Source organism: Heptranchias perlo, chromosome 12 (genome assembly GCF_035084215.1).
Source record: "Heptranchias perlo isolate sHepPer1 chromosome 12, sHepPer1.hap1, whole genome shotgun sequence".
NCBI lineage: Eukaryota > Metazoa > Chordata > Chondrichthyes > Hexanchiformes > Hexanchidae > Heptranchias > Heptranchias perlo.
This window is the reverse complement of record NC_090336.1, coordinates 34426459-34450494: the sequence shown is the minus strand read 5'-3', so window position 1 is coordinate 34450494 and position 24036 is coordinate 34426459. Positions and strand designations below refer to the sequence as shown.

General features: G+C 40.7%; 1 protein-coding gene across 8 annotated transcripts in view; it reads left to right on the top strand.

Annotated features, from left to right (window-relative positions):
- stk33 (serine/threonine kinase 33) overlaps positions 1 to 21499 on the top strand; it is a 231786-nt gene extending 210287 nt beyond the window's left edge. For 6 of the 8 annotated variants that reach the window (XM_067993920.1, XM_067993924.1, XM_067993923.1 and 3 more), the window contains one exon: positions 18511 to 21499. In XM_067993920.1, the coding sequence (XP_067850021.1) occupies positions 18511 to 18720 (210 nt within the window). In that variant the 3' untranslated portion in view covers positions 18721 to 21499. Of the gene's footprint in view, positions 1 to 10619; positions 10796 to 18510 lie in introns of those variants that run through there. The other 2 variants (XM_067993926.1, XM_067993927.1) reach the window with 2 other exon arrangements.
- Positions 21500 to 24036: the final 2537 nt, after the last annotated feature.

The window sequence follows — 24036 nt, the reverse complement described above, 5'->3', positions numbered from 1 at the left end:
GCTGCTTCATCAATGATCTTCCCTCCATCATAAGGTCAGAATTGGGGATGTTCGCTGATGCTTGCACGGTGTTCAGTTCCATTCGCAACCTCTCAAATAATGAAGCAGTCCGAGCCCGCATGCAGCAAGACCTGGACAACATCCAGGCTTGGGCTCATAAGTGGCAAGTAACATTCGCGCCAGATAAGTGCCAGGCAATGACCATCTCCAACAAGAGAGAGTCTAACCACCTCCCCTTGACATTCAACGGCATTTCCATCGTCGAATCCCCCACCGTCAACATCCTGGGGGTCACCATTGACCAGAAACTTAACTGGACCAGCCATATAAATACTGTGGCTACAAGAACATGTCAGAGGCTGGGTATTCTGCGTCGAGTGACTCACCTCCTGACTCCCCAAAGCCTTTCCACCATCTACAAGGCACAAGTCAGGAGTGTGATGGAATACTCTCCACTTGCTTGGATGAGTGCTGCTCCAACAACACTCAAGAAGCTCGACACCATCCAAGATAAAGCAGCCCGCTTGATTGGCACCCCATCCACCACCCTGAACATTCACTCCCTTCACCACCGGCACACAGTGGCTACAGTGTGTACCATCCACAGGATGCACTGCAGCAACTCGCCAAGGCTTCTTCGACAGCAACTCCCAAACCTGCGACCTCTACCACCTAGAAGGACAAGAGCAGCAGGCACGTGGGAACAACACCACCTGCATGTTCCCCTCCAAGTCACACACCATCCCGACTTGGAAATATATCGCCGTTCCTTCATCGTCGCTGGGTCAAAATCCTGGAACTCCCTTCCTAACAGCACTGTGGGAGAACAGTCACCACACGGACTGCAGCGGTTCAAGGCGGCGGCTCACCACCACCTTCTCAAGGGCAATTAGGGATGGGCAATAAATGCCGGCCTCGCCAGCGACGCCCACATCCCATGAACGAATAAATTTTTTAAAAAACTCCTCAGTCATCTGTTTGATCTGCCTGTGGCCAGCACATCACCTGATGTTGCAGTGCTAACCGGCAATGAATCATAGATATAGATATAACAGTTGAAGGCAGTGGTGACCACTGGTGGTGCTATTCTTATATGGCAAGTTGGCTGCAGTTGTCCTTGCTATTACATCAGTGTTGTCCAATAGAAATATCTGATTAGCCACAGGTGTGGTTACGGCAACATAATTTTAGCCACATGCACTAATTTTAGTAGAAAACGCCATACGCACAATAAAGGTAAATATACTTCATGTATTTATTTATTTAACAAACAAGGTTAAAGTACACATGCATACACCATGCAAATATGTTTTAAGATCACATGCCAACAACAATGTTTATTACTCATTTTATATTTACTGATCATATTGGACATCACTGATGGCAAAGCTCTGACCTGGAGCAAGCTTAGGCAGTTGAACTCTGTCATGGTAGATATGTCTGCTCAAGGTCTGCAGATGGACTGGGGCCGGCTGACCTCCCTGGCATGCCTTTTTTCACCTTGTATCACCACTACCATGCAATACTGTATTTGAGAGAGTTTAAAAATCAGCTCACTTTAAGAAGATTTTTTAAAGATTGGCCCCTAATTTTTTTGGAAAAATTAGTTTTGATAAAAGTTTCATAACTATGGAAAAAGTGTCAAAACAAAAACACCACTGCTTTAAAAAGGTACTGTAAACATTGCAACAGCAAAACAAAGGCAGTTTACCTTTGCCCATGGAGCTTCCCTTGCTTTCATAAATGGGCACACAAGCAAAACAGAGCAACCCAGCATGAGTCCTGACAAATTATGCTAGATGTTTATTGAAATATTTTTACATCATATCTGGGGGCTTACTGAAGCTAGAACACAAAATTAGGTGCAAGCACTTCAGCATTTAAATGCAGATGAGTGCTGAACTGCAGCCCAGAAAGAAATTGGCGCAGGGCCTGCTCTCCCAATTCATTGTTCCCTCTGTACTAGTTGCACACCTGCTCCCCTGGCACACAGGACCACTGAATCAGCCTTATTGGTTTTTGGGGGAAGGGGAGTTAGTACTAAATGGTTACTTTAAGTTTAGCTTCAGGCCTAAGCAAAGTGACTCAATGGCCTATATCTTAGAGTTCGATACAACACAACAGTAGGAGATCACGTGTGGCATTGCCCATCTGAAATGTCATGATTACATTTCATGTCCATCAGCACAATATTTCCCCAGTCAAGGATATACTTTTAATGTGTTTGATGAATGCAAATTATTTGAAAAATGACGATCCTGCCAATTAGATAATCTGTCTTTCTGCAACATGCAGCACTATTTCTTTGACATCATTGTTTTTATCTTGTGTAATTTTTACACTTATGAAACTGAGGAAGGGTTCTTTTTCATTTTTGGTACCTAATTTTTTACCATCAAGCTCTTCTAAATCAACCATAGGTTGTTAGGTGCAGAGAGATTTCCCGTACTCTGCCCAACAATGTGACTTAAGCCCAACCACAGAAGGCCATCCCCATAACATGCCAGAGTGATATTTCCATTTATCACACCAGCCATCCTTGTGGCCTCTGAGTGATGATGCTGATTTAGTGCCAAATTTTGGACAATTTTGTGTTATGGACTTATATGAACTAGGAATTTGTAATTACCAGGAACATGGCTATTTCACAACCATGAATGTTATATGGTTTTAATTGTTTGCAGTTTCACAATTGTTTAACATTTGGGTAAGTACAAAAACGGGGTTGGTAAACTAAAAGCCATTGCAGAATGTGTGCAGCAGCAAAATTAGATAATTGAAATTAGATTTAGACACAGCTGGCACCTGTAGGGTTGATTTAATTATTAATGCAGTACCACATCATATCTACAATTGTTCATTTGTTGTGAAATATATTCTGTAAAAAAAAAGTCATGATATAAGAGGTAAATAGGCCACTGACCACAGATTCATCAAAATATGACCGAAAATGAGGTTTCATTCTATTTCAAATTATAAAATACTTTGATATTGTATCTTTTCATTTTAATCATAGCTGAGGCCTAGCTATTGGGATATTTAAATCAAAAGCTATAGCAGCTGTTTCGGATATTTCTCCTGCCCTTTGTTCTCACATGAGGTTCTGGGGGTGAGTGAATACACGCGTCCTATCTGAGTTTAACGTTGGAAGTATGAAAGAGATCAGCCTGCCCCTATTTATGGTTGTTGTCTCTAAACAGTCCTTCTTCAGGTTCAGTGCGGTGGGCCAGGTGCCTCAGGCTTGTGAAAGGTTAATATTTTCAAGGTTGCCACCGTGGGAGGACTACGCTATTTATCATGCCAGTCAGCTGTTAGAAGATTCAGAATCCACCTAGGTGTCACCTGGAAGATGTAATTGATTAAACAATTATTTAGCTGCCTGTTGAGAAAAAACCTGGGGCTGCTTTAAAGAAACTTGTTGCCTAGTGATCTTTTGATCTAAGGCGTAATAAGCTACAGCTTGTCACCATATCTTGTGTTCACTCAGTTCAACTGTATTTCTATATGATCATAAGAGAACTCTGTGAGTGCAGAGGAGTGTACTTACATAAAACGTTCATCAAAAGTTGAAATCAGTTTAAAGGACTCGGAGAATTAAAAGCACTTTATTATTTTAATTTTAGAAGACAGTTTATATCATCAGAGAAAGTTAAGTGCTATACTGCTATTTTGTATGCTGATTTACCTTGCACTGTTCATAAACTTGATTAGTAGTTTTAGCCTTGAACTATATCATTTGTTGGCATGTCTGTTCCATCTATCAGAGAGGTCAGGATTGTACATATATACTATTTTTGGTGTGTACCCCAGCATTTCAAGAGTGGATTATCAACCCTTGGGCATGCTATATTCCCAGTCATTTCATGCACGAGGTTAAGTTTCAGTTTATTGACATCTGCCTTTTGCAATGAATGTGACTGGAGTGTTTGGAGATGAGCCTGAATTGTAACACAATAGGCCCTAGGAACACTTATAAGATTGCAGTTCCTCCAATAGAATAGTAGTTCACAGTTGCAAAAATTTACAATTTACAATTTTTTAATAAAACACGTGCACATTATTATCACAGTTAGAAAATAATTGGTGGATCTCCAGTGGTGTTGCTCACAGTAAATTAGAGCAGATGCTGCATCTCTTACCTAGTTGTTATGTTTGTGTTGCTGCTTATCCCTCCTCTTGTGCTTCTCTCGCTGCCCTCCTCTCTAAGGTGGGAAATGGTGCATGCTGTGCTGCGGCATGGCAGTGAATAGGGGTGCTGAGGGGCATGGGCTGCGTTTTCTGGTGGTGGATGCGGGGCACTAGTCGTGCAGGGAAGGGACCCACGGATGGCTGAGGGACACAACTTCAATTGGCAGTTGCAGGGCATTGTCACACGAAGGATCCAGTCAGGGAATCCTAGGTGGCGGGATTGATACAGCCATAGGCATGGGATTGCTTTTAATGGGGTTGATATCTGGTTCACAGATACTGGGAGGATCCAGCCAGGGCCACAGATAGGATTTGGGTTGGGTGGGGGGGGGGGGGGGGTGGGGGCAGGGGCAGGGGAACGCTCAGAGGAGGATTACAAGGTAACAACAGAAAAGCAACTCAAAACGGCTTGGCTTCCAGGCCTGATGTCTGCTCCCACATCCCCATCACAACCCATTGCTTCCCCTTCCTACCTCCTCCTCACCCCTGTTCTCCTCCTCACCCCTGTTCTCCTCCTCACCCCTGTTCTCCTCCTCACCCCTGTTCTCCTCCTCACCCCTGTTCTCCTCCTCACCCCTCATTTCCCAGAGAAAGTCTATGTTGTCTCCTTCCTTAAAAAATTAGCTTAAGATTAAATTGAGTAAAGATGTTTTGCAAAGTTGTGGGCTAGGTCAACTGGACTTCCACTTAATCTAGTCATTGATAGCCTTCCTCCACCAGTTCAAGTGTACATCAGTGCTGCTTTCTCTTTCCTCATCCTTGAACCTGCACTGTTGCTCTGGATGCTTACAGAAATTCTTTTGTCAACTTGTCCTTGTTCCTTTACAGTCCTCCCAATCCAGATGCACTTTTTCTAGTCTCCATCATCCATTTTCTTCCTCAATAACCTAATATAATTGAGTTACATCGAGTCTACAGCATAGAAACAGGCCATTCGGCCCAACTGGTCAGATGCCAGCGTTTATGCCCCACACGACCCTCCTCCCACCCCTCTTCATCTAACCCTATCAGCATGCCCTTTTATTCCTTTCTCCCTCATGTGCTTATCTAGCTTCCCCTTAAATGGATCTGTGCTATTTGCACCCACCACCCACCAACCCCCCCCACATTCTTACCACTCTTTGGATAAAGAAGTTTCTCCTGAATTCCCTATTGGATTTATTAGTGGTGATCTTATATTTGTGACCTCTAGTTTGGAACTCCCCCTCAAGTGGAAACATTGGGAGTTAAATTGAATTGGGCACTGGGATCATGGTGCACGATTTTAACCTGCTCTGACACGATATAACCTGCCTCTCACGTAAAAATTCTTGCTGCCTGATGATTTCAATGATTGCTGCGTGCAGCCAGTGCACCCTGTGCTTTTGAGTGGCGGCATGCACCAGCAGGAGGCACCCATATCGGGAGTGGCTAGTACCACTTAAAGATAGCCTGTGCCTCTTAAAGAGGAGGTGCACTGTGCTGCAGGAAGTACAACACCACAACACCCAAAATCTGTGCTGCAACATGGATGATGTGGGACCTGTGGAATTTTTAATGAGCAACAACTTGGCTGTTGAAAGTTTGCGGGACTCTTTTTATATTTTCAAAATATAAGATATGGGTCTGACGGAGATCAAAATCGCACACGTAAAACACAGACACAGGACTCGTCCTTACTGCAATCGTCTACACTGTTAAAACAAGAAGGCTCGTCCTATAAAATGAAGTAGCAAGTACATCCCACATCCTCCAATCTGCACGCCAGACCCCACTAATCGCCCCTGCCCCCCCCCGCGTCCCCCGGTGCCCCCCCCCTGCCCCCCCGGCCCCCCCGCACCCCCACGCCCCCCCCTTCCCCCCCTGCCCCCCCCCCCCCCTGGCGCCAGACCGCCGCCCCTCCCAATCTCTCCTCCAGACAGGACGGCCCGAGGCTCGACATGTCAGGAGGCATAGCAGCCCATGAACATGATGCAGTGCAATGATTTGACACGAGTGGTCAAGGTGCATATTCTACCAACTGCACCACTAGCCTCATCCACTGCTCCACAGACTACACCCCCTGTCACCCAGCTACCAACAAACTCATTCAATCAGTACTCAACTCTTCCAATCAGATGCTTCATCTCACCCTCACACATTACCACTGTTGCAAGCTGCACACCCACAACTCGCAGGTCACACACACTGGTAGCCATTCAACCATGACAGTCACATCACCCAAACATCTTTCAGGACACTCACCGACACATGTCCCGCTTTCTTGCAGGAGAAGGTGGCGCATAGCAGAAGGTAGCAAATGGCAGTGGCTCAATGGAAAATGAACCTGCTGTCCCCTCTCAGGATGACAGCATTCCTGTCCCACCCCTACTACTCTGCCAGTGCCCTTGCTGTTGCCTGTCAGCTAGCCAGCCCACTCCCTATAGAGTATTAAAACTTTATTATAGGAACATAGGAACAGGAGTGGGCCATTTAGCCTCTTGAACCTGTTCCGCCATTCAAAGAGATCATGGCTGATCTGTGACCTAACTCCATATACCCACCTTAGCCCCATATCCCTTAATACCTTTGCTTAACAAAAATCTGTCAATCTCAGATTTTAAATCTAACAATTGAGCTAGCGTCAACTGCCATTTGCGGAAGAGTGTTCCAAACTTCTACCATCCTTTGGGTTTAGAAGTGTTTCCTAACTTCACTCCTGAAAGTCCTGGCTCTAATTTTTAAGCTATATCCCCTAGTCCTAGTATTCAAGTATAGGAGACCTCCAAAAACAGGTACAAATGCATCAGCAGCCAAAAGCAATAATCCAGTAACTCAGCTGTAACTCCAGGGTGATCCCTTTAAATAGCACTGGGTGGGGGTCCTCCATGCCGTTTAAGACCTGTTCAGCTGCGCAAGGTTAAGACACTGCGTTGGCTGGAGCGTGGAGTTCCAAAATCAGATCAGTCCCTTTAAATCAATGTTGCTCACTGATTTACGTCATAATTTCGCTACTCTACATGCAGCTGGCATTCGTTAGGTGCAGCCACCTTCACCAAGATGAGGTCCTGTGCACTTCACGCCGTAAGTGTGCATGCACATCTCGGACGCTATTTTTGGGGCTTAGGTGTCCGCGTAGCACTTACAGAATGGGCCCAATTTAGCTCCCATTTTCTCTACGTCCACCCTATCAAACCCTTTAATTATCTTAAAGACCTCTATCAGGTCACCCCTCAGCCTTCCAGAGAAAAGAGCTGCAACCTGTTCAGCCTTTCCTGATAAGTATGTCCTCTCAATTCTGGTATCATCCTTGTGAATATTTTTTGCACCGTCTCCAATGCCTCTAAATCCTTTATATAATATGGAGGCCAGAACTGTGCATAGTACTCCCAAGTGTGGTCTAACCAAGGTTCCATATAAGTTTAACATAACTTCTCTGCTTTTCAATTCTATCCCTCTAGAAATAAACCCCAGTGTTTTGTTTGCCTTTTTTATGGCCTTGTTAACCTGCGTCGCTACTTTTAGTGATTTGTGTATCTGTCTCTTGATCCCTCTGCTCCTCCACCCCATTTAGACTCTTATTATCCAAGCAGTTGGCGTCCATATTCTTCCTACTAAAATGCACCACCTCACACTTATCTATATTGAAATTCATTTGCCAATTACATGCCCATTCTCCAAATTTATTAATGTCGTCTTGTATTTTGATCTTTTGTATTAACTACACCCACCCCCCCTCCCCAAATTTGATGTCATCTGCAAATTTTGAAATTGTGCTTCCGATTCCTGAGTCCAAATCATTAATGTAAATTGTGAACAACAGTGATCCCAGCAACAATCCCTGTGGAATACCATGTCCCACCTTTTGCCAGTCTGAGTAGCAACCCTTAACCCCTACTTTCTGTTTTCTTATTTTGTAGCCAACCTGCTATCCATTCTGCTACCTGTCCCCTGACTCCACATGCTCTGACCTAAGTCATGAGTCCAATATGTGGTACCTTATCGAAGGCCTTTTGAAAATCCAAATAGATTGCATCTACTACTTTACCCTTGTCGACTATTTCTGTTACTTCAGAGAATTCAATAAGGTTGGTCAAGTGTGACTTTCCCTTCTGAAATCCATGCTGACTGCTTTTTCTTATATTTTCATTTTCTAGATGTTTTTCTGTTACATCTTTGAGTAAAGATTCCAGGATCTTTCCTACCACCGACGTTAAGCTAACTGGTCTATAGTTCACTAGACTTGTTCTATCTTTTTTAAATATAGGAATCACATTAGCTGTCCGCCAGTCCTCTGGCACTATTCCCGTTTCTAATGAATTTTTATATATATGTAATAGTGCCTCTGCTATCTCTTCTCAAACTTCTTTTAATATGTGCAGATGCAATCCATCCCGACCAAGAGTTTTATCCTCTCTAAGTTTGATTAGTTTATCGATTATCTCCCCCTTTCTATCTTACATGTCTTTATACCTTTTTCAATCTCTTCTTCTAATGTCCTGCCCACCTTGTTAGTCTCCCTGGTAAATATTGAGGCAAAGTAGCTATTCAATATTTCTGCTATCTCACTGTCATTACCTGTGAGTTTATCTTGTGCCATCCCTTAGTGGCCCTACCCCTATCCTGATTTTTCTTTTGTTATTTATGTGTCTGTAGAACACTTTACTGTTTCTTTTTATATTTCTTGATGATTTAATTTCATTGGTTCTTTTTTACTTCTTTCCTAATCTCTTTGTATTCCCTCTTGTCATCCTCACCTTTATTGTCTATGTTCTTAGAGTATGCCTTTTTCTTCAGTTTCAATTTTACCTTTATCTCTTTATTCATCCATGGTGTTTCATTATTGGCTAGTTTGTTCTTGTTTTTTTAGAGGAATATATTTGTCCTGAACACACTTGATCACCATTTTAAATATTTCCCACTGCTGCTCTATCTCTTTGTCTGTCAACATTTTTTTCCAGTTTATATAAGAACATAAGAAATAGGAGCAGGAGTAGACCACGTGGCCCCTTGAGCCTGCTAAGCCATTCAATCAGATCATGGCTGATCTTTGACATCAACTCCACTTTCCTGCCCGATCCCTATATCCCTTGATTCCGCTAGAGTCCAGAAATCTATCGATCTCAGCCTTGAATATATTCAATGACTCAGCATCCACAGCCCTCTGGGGTAGAGAATTCCAAAGATTCACAACCCTCTGAGTGAAGAAATTCCTCCTCACCTCAATCTTAAATGGCCGACCCCTTATTCTGTGACTAGACTCTCCAGCCATAGGAAACAATCTCTCAGCATCTACCCTGTCAAGCCCTCTCATAATCTTATGTTTCATTTAGATCAACTCTTATTCTTCTAAACTCCAGAGAGTATAGGCCCAGTCTACTCAACCTCGCCTCATAGGACAACCCACTCATCCCAGGAATTAATCTAGTGAATCTCCGCTTCTCCGCCTTTACCTTCCCTAGTTCCATTTTCATCACCTCAAAATTAGCTTTTTTTCCAATTTATTACTTTGGACTTTGTCTTACTTATGTCTTTCTCAATCATTATTTTAAATCTTATTATGGTATGATTGTTATTACCTAGAGTATTCCCCTATGCTTACTTCTCTTATCTGTTCTGGTTCATTTCCCATTACTAGATCCAGCAGTGCTTCCTGTCTTGTTGGGCTTCTCACATACTGGGTAAGAAAGGAGTCCTGTGCACACTGTAAAAACTCCATTCCCTTTTCCCCTTTCCTTACTCTTGCCAGTTTATTTGGGGGTGTTTGAAATCTCCCCTGATTATTATTCAATTTTTTTTACTCATTTCCTAGATTTGCCTGCATATTTCTACCTCCACTTCCCTTCCTGATTATTATTCAATTTTTTTTACTCATTTCCTAGATTTGCCTGCATATTTCTACCTCCACTTCCCTTCCACTATTGGATGGTCTGTAGAATATACCTATTAACATGACAGATCCCTCCTTATCCTTTGTCTCAATCCATATGGATTCATGTTTCTATCTTAATATTACTAATGTCCCTTTTTTCTACTGCTTATGGAATTTTAAATACCGCTGTTTGCTTCAGGTAATTTCTTCAGATTTAAAATTGGAACACTGTGTTTTGGTCCAAGCTGCTATGAACTTCTCCAATTCAAGCTTGCACCAGATACTTTTTCCTTAACTCTGCAGTCCTCACTCCCTATGAGGTATTCAGGGATACTAGGACACAAGGCAAACAAAGAGTACTTTTAGCATCATGGTATGCCCAGGGGAAAAGTACATGACCTTATTGTACCCTCCTGATCTCTCCAACTGACAGAAAATGTCACACTAATAGACCTGAGGCTGAAAATCATGAATCAAGTTTATTAAGAAATAAGATTAATAGTAACACCATTAAAATAAATATCAGATTTTAGATGAATATAATATTTAATGTAAGTCAGTGTCTATTTCAAAACAATAAACGTCAATTATTCTTTCACAGTTCTCTGTCATCCTTTAAACAACTTGGACCACACATCTTTATGAAAAGCTGTTACGTGAAAAATGAACTGGACAAGTTCTTCGTTAGCCTTTGCACGTATAGCACTATAGCAAAAAGGAAACTGAGGAACATAAGACACCAGTCACAATTGTATGATTTTCTTTATTTTGATCCAGGCTGGTTTAAAAAAAATTAAATAAATAAATATCATTTACAATTAAAGCTGACCCACTGAAAAATATTTCTTGCAGTGACAGACCTGCCAATCAAATTAGATTTCACAGGTATCAGGACGGTCTCCCAGACACCAGGGAAGAAATTCATACACCTTGAAGACACAGCCAAACTGGAAGAGTTTTTCTCGCAGGACCGCCTGATAAGATCATTGCGAAGACTAGAGATGGGACAATAAGGGATTAATAGCCTCGTGATCACATTGACCACTTCTAACACTTGCGTGGACATTGTCTCCTATCACTTGTTGAGCAATCCACATAAACAGAAGTCAGACAATCTCCCAACTCTTGATAATCAATCTACTTAAATAGAATTGCAAACAATTTTACAACACCAAGTTATAGTCCAACAATTTTATTTTAAAATCCACAAGCTTTCGGAGGCTTCCTCCTTCCTCAGGTGAATGTGGAAATGAAATCCTCGAACCTATCGCATTTATAAATCACAGAACAATGCCTGGTGATTACAGATAGTCTTTTCAACTGCCCGTTGCCAAGGCAACCAAAGTGTTCAGACAGATAGGTGTTACCTACAGGGCCACCGGATATACAAACGGCCAGAACTAAAAAAACAGATGATGTGGAGATGCCAATTAAAAAAACAGAGCGAGAGAGGCAGAAACATCCGGAAGAAAAAGACAGCAATTGACCCGTTATATTAAAAACAGATAACATTTGTTCGCTGGTGGGGTAACGTGTAGCGTGACATGAACCCAAGATCCCGGTTGAGGCCGTCCTCATGGGTGCGGAACTTGGCTATCAATTTCTGCTCGACGATTTTGCGTTGTCGAGTGTCTCGAAGGCCGCCTTGGAGTACGCTTACCCGAAGGTCTTTGGCTGAATGTCCTTGACTGCTGAAGTGTTCCCCGACTGGGAGGGAACCCTCCTGTCTGGCGATTGTTGCGCGGTGTCCGTTCATCCGTTGTCGCAGCGTCTGCATGGTCTCGCCAATGTACCATGCTCTGGGGCATCCTTTCCTGCAACGTATGAGGTAGACAACGTTGGCCGAGTCACAGGAGTATGAACCATGCACCTGGTGGGTGGTCTCCTCTCGTGTGATGGTGGGATCTGTGTCGATGATCTGGCATGTCTTGCAGACGGCCTCAACCGGGATCTTGGGTTCATGTCACGCTACACGTTACCCCACCAGCGAACAAATGTTATCTGTTTTTCATATAACTGGTCAATTGCTGTCTTTTCCTTCCGGATGTTTCTATGTTTCTGCCTCTCTCGCTCTTTTTTTAATTGGCACCTCCACATCATCTGTTTTTTTAGTTCTGGCCGTTTGTATATCCGGTGGCCCTGTAGGTAACACCTATCTGTCTGAACACTTTGGTTGCCTTGGCAACGGGCAGTTGAAAAGACTATCTGTAATCACCAGGCATTGTTCTGTGATTTATAAATGCGAAGGGTTCGAGGATTTCATTTCCACATTCACCTGAGGAAGGAGGAAGCCTCCGAAAGCTTGTGGATTTTAAAATAAAATTGTCGGACTATAACTTGGTGTTGTAAAATTGTTTACAATTGTCAACCCCCAGTCCATCACCGGTATCTCCACATCACTTAAATAGAAGTTAGACAACTGTTTATATTAGCATCGACATGTTGGCCAGGGATGTGGATTTGCTCAAGACTAACTTTGCATACCAAACTATAGAGAGTATAGCTTTCCGTAAGGAATAGCTGAGAATCCATTTTAGGAAAACAAAAAGTGTTGGAATAAAAACATATGTGAAAATTCTTGTGACGTGAAACTAGTCAGACCTCTGATCTATCATACTTAGTGTAGAACCTTTTAATGTTCTGAGAGAACCGTAGATGTTTACAACACGGAGGAGGCTATTCAGTTTATTGTGTTTGTGCCAGCTCTTTGCTAGATCAATTCAAAGACTAATCCCACTGCTGTTTTTTCTCCTCATATCCCTGCATTATCTTCTGTTTCAAATATTTATCCAATTTTTCTTTAAAATATGCAATGGTCTCTGCCTCAACCACTCCCTGTGACAAAGCATTCAATGTTCCAACAATCCTTGAAGTAAACAATTTCTCTTAGCCTCCATCGTCCCTCTCAGTGATAATTTTAAATTGATGACCCCTAATCAATGACTCCCCAGTTAGAAAAAAGTCTTTCTTTGTTCAGCTTATCAAAGCCCTTCATAATTTTAAAAACCTCTATCAAATCTAGTGGAAATAGTCCCAGTATCTCAAGTCTTTCCTCATAACTAGTTTCCCAACCTTGACATCATCCTGGTAAATCTAAGTGGCACACTCTCTTTGACCCTAATGTTCTTTCTATAATAGGGTTCCCAACATTGCACACAGCACTCCAACTGTGACCTAAACAAGGCTTTGTACAATTTATCATTAGCTCTTTGCATGCTTACCTCTATGCACTTATTTCTAAAAGCTAAAATGCTATTGGACTTTTTTATGCCTTTATATACTTCCACTCACACCTTTTTAAGGAATTATGTATTTAAACCCCTAGGTCTCTCTGTTCATCAACAGCATTTTTCCATTTAATGTATATTCCTGTTCCTTATTTTTCCACCCAAAATACATTATCTCTCACAATATTAAGTGACCAATGGATAGCAAGTAGACTAAATTAATTCTTATTTTCTGTGCTTATGGAAGAGACCATGAGCAGTCTCCCTAGAACAGAAGTTGAATTTTCAGAGGATAAAAGAATTAGAAATTTCAGTTAAGATGGTCACTGATAGGCTTATGAAGTTAAAGGAAAACAAGAAATCAGGCCCGGGTGGACATCGTACAAGGGTACTTAAAATGCCGAACAAAATTAATAAATTTGTCACATCCTTGCCATTACCTTTTAAGGAATTATTTCAAATGGGAGCGGTTCTTAAAGATTGATGGTAGCTAATCTACCAATAAGCTTTAAAAAAGGGCACTGTGATGATCCAGATAACTACGGACCAGCGCCATTTGTTATGGTAAAGTATTAGAAGTCATCATGAAAGATGGACAATGAAATACCAAAATGGGTATTATATTGTAAGAGGGAGTCGGTATGGATTTTGCCTTAACAAATTTACTAGAGTTTTTGGAGAAAATGATAGACCTTGTTGACAGCAGAAAGTCTGTCGATGTGATGCATTTGAATTTAATCAATATTTTTGATACCATTTCACCACAAACAGTAAGTCCACAAGGTAGCAAGGCATGAAATAGCAGGCAAGCTTTTGAGAAAGACTGAAAATTAGCTGAACAGAGAAAGCAAAAGATAGTTGAGAATGGAGCTGTGAGGGCTTACTAATAGGTTGCCACAATGATCAGTGCTGGGGCCATTGCTGTTTACAATGTAAATAAATGATCTGGAGTGGGGTATAGAAATAAAACTATTAGTTTGCAGGTGAGACCAAATTGGAGGCATTCACACAAGAAACATGCAAACCAAATACGATTGGATTTGGATAGGTTGGGGAGTGGGCTGATGAATGTCAAATTACATTTAATGTGGAAAAAATGCGCAGTCATGATACCAGGGAATGGAAACAGTGGGAATATAAACTAAATGGCTCAAGGTCACAGGAAACAATGAATGAGAAGGATCTCGCGGTATTGGTGGACAGCTGGCTGGAACGAATACTGCAGTGGGCAGTAGCAGTAAGGAACTGTAATGTTTCTGGTTATTAGGAAATAAATGTCTTCATAATGTAGGAAACAAGTAATAGAGCTTACATATCAATTTATAATAGGCAGGAGCTAGACTTTCATAGAAGAATTATGCACCCATACAGGGTGCTGTTCAGATTGGGAGCACCCCCTTCATTAGCAAAGGGTGATAAAGTTGGCCCCCCTCGAATAGATGAGAGGGGAGCTGAAACTACTGCGGTGTGAACCCTGATAAGAATATATTTTGAGAATGAAGTTCAGGATCACTAGCAATCAACATGTCATCTCTGTTTAACTGCAGGTAACAGTTTGCCTATTGAATAGGTGAAGCTAACTATGCAGGGCCTACAAGAAGAAATGATTCAGTAAATCAAGTCAACAACATCTTTAACACGTCCCTTAGGGTACATCTGCACTACAATTTTAGTGTCAGGGGAAAGCAATTTCAGCTTTGCATCAATGCTAAGCTGACAGTATAGGCTCAGAGTCCAACCTGATTCCACGCAGAATGAAATGGAGTGAGATGACCTGGAGGGTGCAGTCTTACATTACTTTGGCTTGACACTATGAAGAATGTAAATCACACATGCCAACTCTCAATTTTTAAGCTGACAATGTCTCAACCCAGAAGTCAGTTTGTCAGCATTTGACAATAAAAATCAGCTTTTTCACTGGGCTTGGAAGTTGTCAGTATTAACCAATCAGATAATTTGAAAGGTGGGACTGGAGGTTGTTGGAAGCAGATTGATTGGAGAGTGGGACGTGAATCAATTCAGAAGTTATTTTCTCCCATTGTTTGTGACACACATATTTGAGGCAGAAAAAAATTAAAATGAGATGTTTTCTGAGTCAAAGTTACAGATGTGTTTAATTAGTATTTGTCCCCGAAGAAGTTATATATATCAAATTAGCTGTTAAAATGCAGCTGTTAAAATCTTTTTGATTTGTTCAAAGGAACTTTCTCGGGCATGCCTATTGTCGTATGTGAAGCTTTATTTTTTTAAAGACTGGGTGTAGCTACTTTTGAGATAATCCTTGGTACGAAACCATTAACTAGCTCTATTTGGCAATTCTTGTCACTTGTACAATTGCCAGGGCATGGAAATAAAATAGGGAGTGGGGTTGGAGTGACGATATGTTTTACTACTTTAAAAAAATGCACTTAATTAAAATAGACGTGAAAATGCTAACTGTTGCACCAAAGTAATGGTTAAAAATTCAAGTGTTTTGAGCAAGGCATGGCTCCATAGAAAATGAATCTTATGCCTTCAACACTCATATCTCCCTTCAGCAATGTCTAAATCATTACTGCTGCTAAATATGCTTTTGTGTACTGCAATAAAAGTAATGCAATGTTGGGTATACCTGCAACTTTAGTTAGCATAAGCCTATGTTCCACTCGCAGTCCAACGCCTTGTCTTCATGTGTCATAGACCTGTATTTAAAGCTGGGGGCTGTGTCAGCTTTTTTTTGAAGATTTTTTTGAAGATTCAAAATATATTCCACTGAGGAAAAAAGGGTGTAAAAGAAATGACAGCCATCCGTGGCTAAGTAAAGAAATTAAGGATAGTATCCGACTAAAAACAAGGACATATAAGGTAGCCAAACTTAGTGGGAGGAAAGAAGATTGGGAAGTCTTCAAAAGACAGCAAAAAGTAACTAAAGGATTGATTAAGAAACGGAAGATAGATTATGAAAATAAATTAGCAAAAAATATAAAAACAGATAGCAAGAGTTTCTACAGTTATATAAAAAGAAAAAGGGTGGCTAAGGCAAACGTAGGTCCCTTAGAGGATGAGACCGGGAAATTAATGGTGGGAAACATGGAGATGGCAAAAATGCTGAACAAATATTTTGTTTCAGTCTTTACGGTAGAGGACACTAAGAATATCCCAACACTGGACAAACAAGGGGCTCTAGGGGGGAGGAGCTAAATACGATTAAAATCACTAAGGAATTGGTACTCAGTAAATTAATGGGACTCAAGGCGGATAAATCCCCTGGACCTGATGGCTTACATCCTAGGGTCTTGAGGGAAGTGGCAGTAGGGATTGTGGATGCTTTGGTAATAATTTTCCAAAATTCTCTGGACTCGGCAAAGGTCCCGGCAGATTGGAAAACTGCCAATGTAACACCCTTATTTAAAAAGGGTAGTAGGCAGAAGGCTGGAAATTATAGACCAGTTAGCCCAACATCTGTGGTGGGTAAAATTTTGGAGTCTATTATTAAGGAGACAGTAGCGGAACATTTGGATAAACATAATTTAATAGGACAAAGTCAGCATGGCTTTACGAAGGGGAAGTCATGTCTGACAAATTTGCTTGAGTTCTTTGAGGACATAACGTACAGGGTGGATAAAGGGGAACCAGTGGACGTAGTGTATTTGGACTTCCAGAAGGCATTCGACAAGGTGCCACATAAAAGATTATTGCTCAAGATAAAGAATCACTGGATTGGGGGTAATATTCTGGCATGGGTGGAGGATTGGTTATCTAACAGGAAGCAGAGAGTTGGGATAAATGGTTCATTCTCGGACTGGCAACCAGTAGCCAGTGGTGTTCCGCAGGGGTCGGTGCTGGGTCCCCCTCTTTACAATCTATATTAACGATTTGGAGGAGGGGACCGAGTGTAACACATCAAAGTTTGCAGATGATTCAAACAGCGAGCTTCAGTCAGTAACACCCGCCCGCCTCCTCACTCTCCTCCAATAAACAGCGAGCTTCAGTCAGTAACACCCGCCCACCTCCTCACTCTCCTCCAATAAACAGCGAGCTTCAGTCAGTAACACCCGCCCGCCTCCTCACTCTACACCATAAAAAACCTACAAGGGGATATAGACAGGCTGGGTGAGTGGGCGGAGATTTGGCAGATGCAATACAATATTGGAAAATGTGAGGTTATGCACTTTGGCAGGACAAACCAGAGAGCAAGTTATTATCTTAATGGCAAGGAACTGGAAAGTACTGCAGTACAAAGGGATCTGGGGGTCCTAGTGCAAGAAAATCAAAAAGTTAGTTTGCAGGTGCAGCAGGTGATCAAGAAGGCCAACGGAATGTTGGCTTTTATTGCTAGGGGGATAGAATATAAAAACAGGGAGGTATTGCTGCAGTTATATAAGGTATTGGTGAGACCGCACCTGGAATACTGCATACAGTTTTGGTGTCCATACTTAAGAAAAGACATACTTGCTCTCAAGGCAGTACGAAGAAGGTTAATCCTGGGGATGAGGGGGCGGACATATGAGGAGAGGTTGAGTAGATTGGGACTCTACTCATTGGAGTTCAGAAGAATGAGAGGTGATCTTATTGAAACATATAAGATTGTGAAGGGGCTTGATCGGGTGGATGCGGTAAGGATGTTCCCAAGGATGGGTGAAACTAGAACTAGGGGGCATAATCTTAGAATAAGGGGCTGCTCTTTCAAAACTGAGATGCGGAGAAACTTCTTCACTCAGAGGGTAGTAGGTCTGTGGAATTTGCTGCCCCAAGAAGCTGAGGAAGCTACATCATTAAATAAATTTAAAACAGAAATCGACAGTTTCCTAGAAGTAAAGGGAATTAGGGGTTACGGGGAGCGGGCAGGAAATTGGACATGAATTTAGATTTGAGGTTAGGATCAGATCAGCCATGATCTTATTGAATGGCGGAGCAGGCTCGAGGGGCCGATTGACCTACTCCTGCTCCTATTTCTTATGTTCTTATGTTCTTATTTTGGTCAGCTTTTGCTTGTTTTCTAGGTTGGCATGCATGATAAATCCATGAAATGAAACCTGATTTACCAAGTGCTCAGGGCCTACCCCTTCTCCCAACTGTTTGCAAACCTACCTGACCTTAATTTAAATGTTCAGAGAGTAGAGATTTCTCACTCCCATTCTCTAAATATTTAATTTTCTAACTTACAACTTATAATAACTTACAAACTATTGCCGATGACCATAGGGTGAATGTGAAACTTGAATCTTGCTTACATTTTGAAGTTATTTTATGGTCAATTTTCACTTGTATTTTGGTTAATTTCAGCCTCCTGGGAGCAGCAAGGCTTCTCCAAAACTAAGCATGAAACGATCACCATTGCAAGATAAACGAGCATGGTCACCCACACATCTGATCCCGTCAATCAGATCAGGTTCTATCTCTGGTAAGCCAGAGGTACGTAGGTCCGTAACGCCAACCAGTAATGGCTCTGGATATAAAAATAAGTCTACTCCCAAAACCAAAAAGAGCACATAGGATAAAGAATTTTAACAGCAAAACCACTAAACTTCAAAATGATGCCAAATGCAAATACTTCAAAAAGGAACCATGGATTGCAATGTTGCAAGATAAATTTGGCTTTCTTCTCTTTGCTGCTGACCACTATGAATGCTAATGTGCATAAAGGTTGTGTTTTTTTTAATTTTGCTTATATGTTTCACATGGTTTTATACAAATTCCAAAAGAAAAGTATGAAACAAGGAAACTGTTCACTAATTAGCTTTCTTTAAGTATATGTTAATACTCTGTAGATGGAAGACTCATAATTTATCTTGCTTTAAGGTATCAGTACTATTGGAGATCAGAAATAGTTTATTTAAGATGTCTGTCTGTTGTTGTGAAGGAATATGTTGTGTTTGCACATTAGATTCACTGTCCTTGCTTATTTATTTAGTTGCCACCTGGAGGCTGCAGAAACCCTAAAGGAGACAATGAATAGTCTGCAGTGAGAATTAGAACATATTTTTCTATACAATTTGTTGACTAGACATGAAGAAATTTGTTTGTGCTCAGTCAGTTATTTAGTAGTCCATACATTCACTATAAACATTCAGTCACTTTTAATCTACAAGTTGAGTCAATTCCGTTGTTATTTTCAAAAGTTGCAAATTGAGCAATTTTATCCTGACTTCTGCAAAGGAAGGATAGAAAAATGTAAGATATGTTAGATAAAATCAACCACTTATTTACACAAGTATTACTGTAAAAATGTACTTTACGTGGCTAAATTTAATGAGCTTGAATGTGGGTTGTATCTGAACTGTACATAATACATTTTCTATTGTTCTGTTTAAATATATTGAGTGGGCCTAAGATGTACTGTAGCATGACATCATGCACCAGGAATCCTGGGGCATGTTAACTTGTGCATGTCCATCCAGATAACTGTAGAAGGGCAATGATGCCTGTTCTTGACTAACATTTTCTAAAGCACATACAGGGCTTTAAAAGCAGATGTTCTCTTTTGAGTTGGAAATAAAATATTACCACCTTTGAATGAAAACTTGCAGGGATGTGATTTTTCATCTATAATCTGCTTCCAGTTATATTACATGAGCTGGTTTAACATTTAATCCTTCCTTTCTCAAATATTCCTTTTAGAAACTTTTTTTTCATCAGTAGTTCAAAAGGCACCATACTATTTATAAATTTTATACAAACAAAAGTGTGTCCTTAGCATGATATTGACACTTTCGCTTAAAAATTTTGACACATCCCTGTCTGAGGTTTCAGAAGCTAAGGTGTATCATAAAAATGTTAACTATAAAGTTGAATTGTCTTTACAATTGCCAATTGTTGAATTGCCTATATTCTGTGCAAGTACTTAAGAATGTTTGTGCTGCCTGTGCCAATGGCCCTCCATCTAACTCCACTTCTGATCATGTCTCTGTGATATAATTTCATCATGACATGTCATGTCACTTATTCACATCTCATTTGACTGAGCTGTCATTGTGAACAAGACTGAGCACAATGACCCAAATAAGTGTGTTGTAAATGAACAACAATTGTGATATCTGCCCATCAAACTTCAATTTTTCCATGTTAAGTGGTGGATGATATTTGAAGTTGAGTATTTTGCCGAGCGTAAACAGCTGACTGGTGGATGAGTGAAATATGCCTTGTGAAATACTCTTAACACCGATTGTCAATGGAAGTAAATTCCCATGATTCGCCTGGGGTTCTAGGCACCCAGACAGGCATGAGAAAGAGCTATTGGAAATGTGACCGCTACAGCATGTAGATGGGTAATTTATGGATTCCTGTAAAATAGGCATGTCTCCCTCTTCAAATAGCTGCAGAATAAAATATTGTAAACTAAAAAGGTTACATGTTACTAATTGTGAATTGAAACTTTCAGCATTGTAAAACAAAATGCTCACTCTTGTCTTCAAGTAAGTGAAAAATGTGCAAAGTCTTGTGTAAATATTCTGTTTTTAATGGCATTGTGATTATATAAAAATGTAATTCATTTTTTTTGGAAGGATTAGCCTACTTGTTCTCTTTTACAGGGTAACCTTATAAGGAACTAACAAACCTATTCACAATGAATTTGGGTGAACATATTTGTATGTTTCTTGTTCAAAATGTAATTGATGCCCTACTTGGCATTAAATCCCTTTTAGTTCTTAAAAAATCCTGGACTTTGTTTTTCTGCTATGTGTTTCAGTACTATCTCCACTAGCTGGAAGTACTTGTAATCCAATGCTTAATGATCAGGGAATGTCTGTTTTCTATTTAACATGGCAGCCAAAGTGAATACAAATATTCAAAAAAATTCTAAGAATATGGCACCAGCTACATTGCATAAACCTCCAGACTAGAGTTCTTGAAACATTCAGTAATTCACATCACTGTACTTGGCTGTGAGTTAAAGTTGCTAAACAATTCTTGAATTATTTTCAGACTAAATCTGTGGCATAGATCTCACCATGATATTTGTGATGTACAAGAGTGGCTTGCTATTTGTTTATGTTACATATATATGCAAAGATACTGTATATTGCAGAAATGATGTTTGTGATTTTTCCATTCTTACACCTAAACTCTCATAATATTTCACCTTGAATTTTGCACCTCTGTTACATATCCATTTGATGTACTGCAAACATTACATGCCCACATTTTATTGCCAATGACCTATTTGTGTAGGTCACTTACTATCATTAACAATGGTAAATAATAAAAATGACTTTTGTATACATTAGACAAAATGAGAACTGTTTCCAGGCTTAATTATATGCTATGTTAGCCAGTGGGTGAGTCCTTTGTTATTCTTTGTTGTTTGTGGCTTGTATTTGCGTTTATGCACACTGGCTCTGAACCAACCTGTAATTCATGTCAGCCATGCTGTATTCTATATTTATAAGCAATTCTCCATGAAGCCAAAATTGAGGGCAGTAATTGTCTGCAGTGAACCTCGGTCAGTTGCTAAATACACTGAAACCATCAACTGTCTGATTGTTACTTTATACAGTACTGTCACAAAAATGTGAGCCATACCGGCACAGACACGATGGGCCAAATGGCCTCCTTCTGTGCTGTATCATTCTATGAAAAGACTGTGCACATATCGCACCAAATGATGTCACACGTATACTGAAATCTGCTCATCCATGCAGAGGTGATATAGAGTGAAACATGATATGACTTTGGAACACAAGGTATTTTTTTAAAAAGGCTTCTTAATGTTTTTTGCCATACGCAGACCGCTGTGAGAATGGGCACGCATCCAGTCCCAGGTCAGTACTGCTAAAAAGTGCAAGAAAATGGCCAGGGTTGGCTCTCATTTCGATTCTTCTCTTCCTGAAGAAGAGATTGGGGATTGATTATACGGTGGCATAAATCCCGTATTTTTTCACTGCATGATTTGGCTCATTACTAAACCAATTTATCATGCTCCTGGCCAACATTACTACTGAATATAAATTAAACTATTTAAATGTAGGGAAGTCAAAATGGCCATAAGATGTAAGATACAATTTCCTTTCTTTCCACCCCGCGCCCCCCCCCCCAAAAAAAAATTAGGTTGAAATGCAAACAATTTGTATTTGCACTAGTGAGAAAATGAAAATCTTGTTTCTCCCTACTGCCCTCCCAACCCATCAAACACTAACCACAATTGGTAATTTATGCAAATTGCACAGTGTCACAAAAGGAAAGCTTTTGCTATAATCTACCAGCTGCATTGGAGTCAGCACCAATGAAAAACTGAACTTCAGGCACAGATTAAAGTTAAATAGCAAGAAGAATTGCAAGCTGCTGGCACATTGGTACATTTTGAGCTTTATAATTCAGGTAAGGTGAGCCTAATGAGCATAAATACAAACCGGCACACAAGAAGACGTGATCCATCATTGAACAAACATTACAGAGCCAATATTCTTTCCTGTGAGCCTAGGGAATGTCAGTTCCCAGGCGCAAGTAAGAGGAAAAGGGGGGCGACCCATGATGCCAGGAATTTCTGTGTTTTCCCCAAAGGGAAAGGGGCAGAGTGTTTGCAACTGCAACGTATTTAGGTTATGAACAAACTGGTTTGAAATTTCAGTTAAGGGAATCACCCATCCCAAGTCAGAAACTTAATACATCAGTCTGGCTTGTACCAGGCCACAAATACTGACCCATCATACCAACCTTGCAACCACATAAAAGATTACACACATGTATATCAATTTCAGAATAAAAATTTCAACTGTGGGACAAGTCTCCGATGAGCTTTTGCCACACCTGCTTCCATTCACATTACCTTAGCCTACTGTTACCTTGATGCCTAGTCAAATATTCTTTTTAAAACTGTCAATAATGAAATGCTTTGGCCTTAAGATTCAACATAGTACTGACTTTGTTAATCCTGTCATGGTACATAAGGGGTTAAAAACCAGCTTCATTCACAGAAATCATATCCCAGCTTAACTTGATACAATAGTTTGCCTGTGCCTGATGTCCCAGGGAGAGGCCAAGCTGTTCAATTCAAGTATAATCCTTGTGGGATTTGTTCAAATACATGCTTTTTTTAAAACTTAACAGACAATTACTTAAATCAGCTTGGTCATGGTAATTTTTGAAAAGGTATTTATCAATCTGCAGTTACCTGGTTTCTCTCTCCCTCCCTCCCTTCTTAAATAATGGAGTGATATTTGCAATTTTCCAATCCATATGTACAATTACTGAATCTAGAGAGCTTTGGAAAATTAGAGAGAAGAGTGAAGATATGAAATCCACAACAACCTCAGCATATTCGGCACTGAACTCCTGATTATGTGGAAGCAGAAGAATGTCATTTTTTGAAGCTACGTTAATGAGGCCAGTAGTTGTCTCATTACACACTAAAATCATTTCAAGCCACCATTGGTGACATTTTCCAGATCAGTCAGTTGCCCATACAGTACTGCATCAAACATGTCACTAAAGATTTGTTTTCCAGCGTCAATAAACGTGCTACTTTCCCGATGGAAAGGAGGAAACAAGTCAAGAGAATTTACCTAATGGCTGATTCTCAAACAAGCAGGGGTTCATTAGAGAACCAAAGGACAACCTTGTAACATGTATGAATCACAAAGGATTCTATTTCATTAATGGCCAGGTGGTCTTGGACCACCACAACAGAATAATGCATGTGACTGCAAGATAATCTAGCAGCAACCACTCGAGACAGTCCATGATGTCACTACAATTTGAGGAAGCAGGCAGAATGGACAGATGACTTCTGAGAAACCAGGGCGATCCGTTGCTGGCCTGGCTATTGACACCAGTCAGGAACTTCCACACCGACATGGAGCAAAAATACAATGA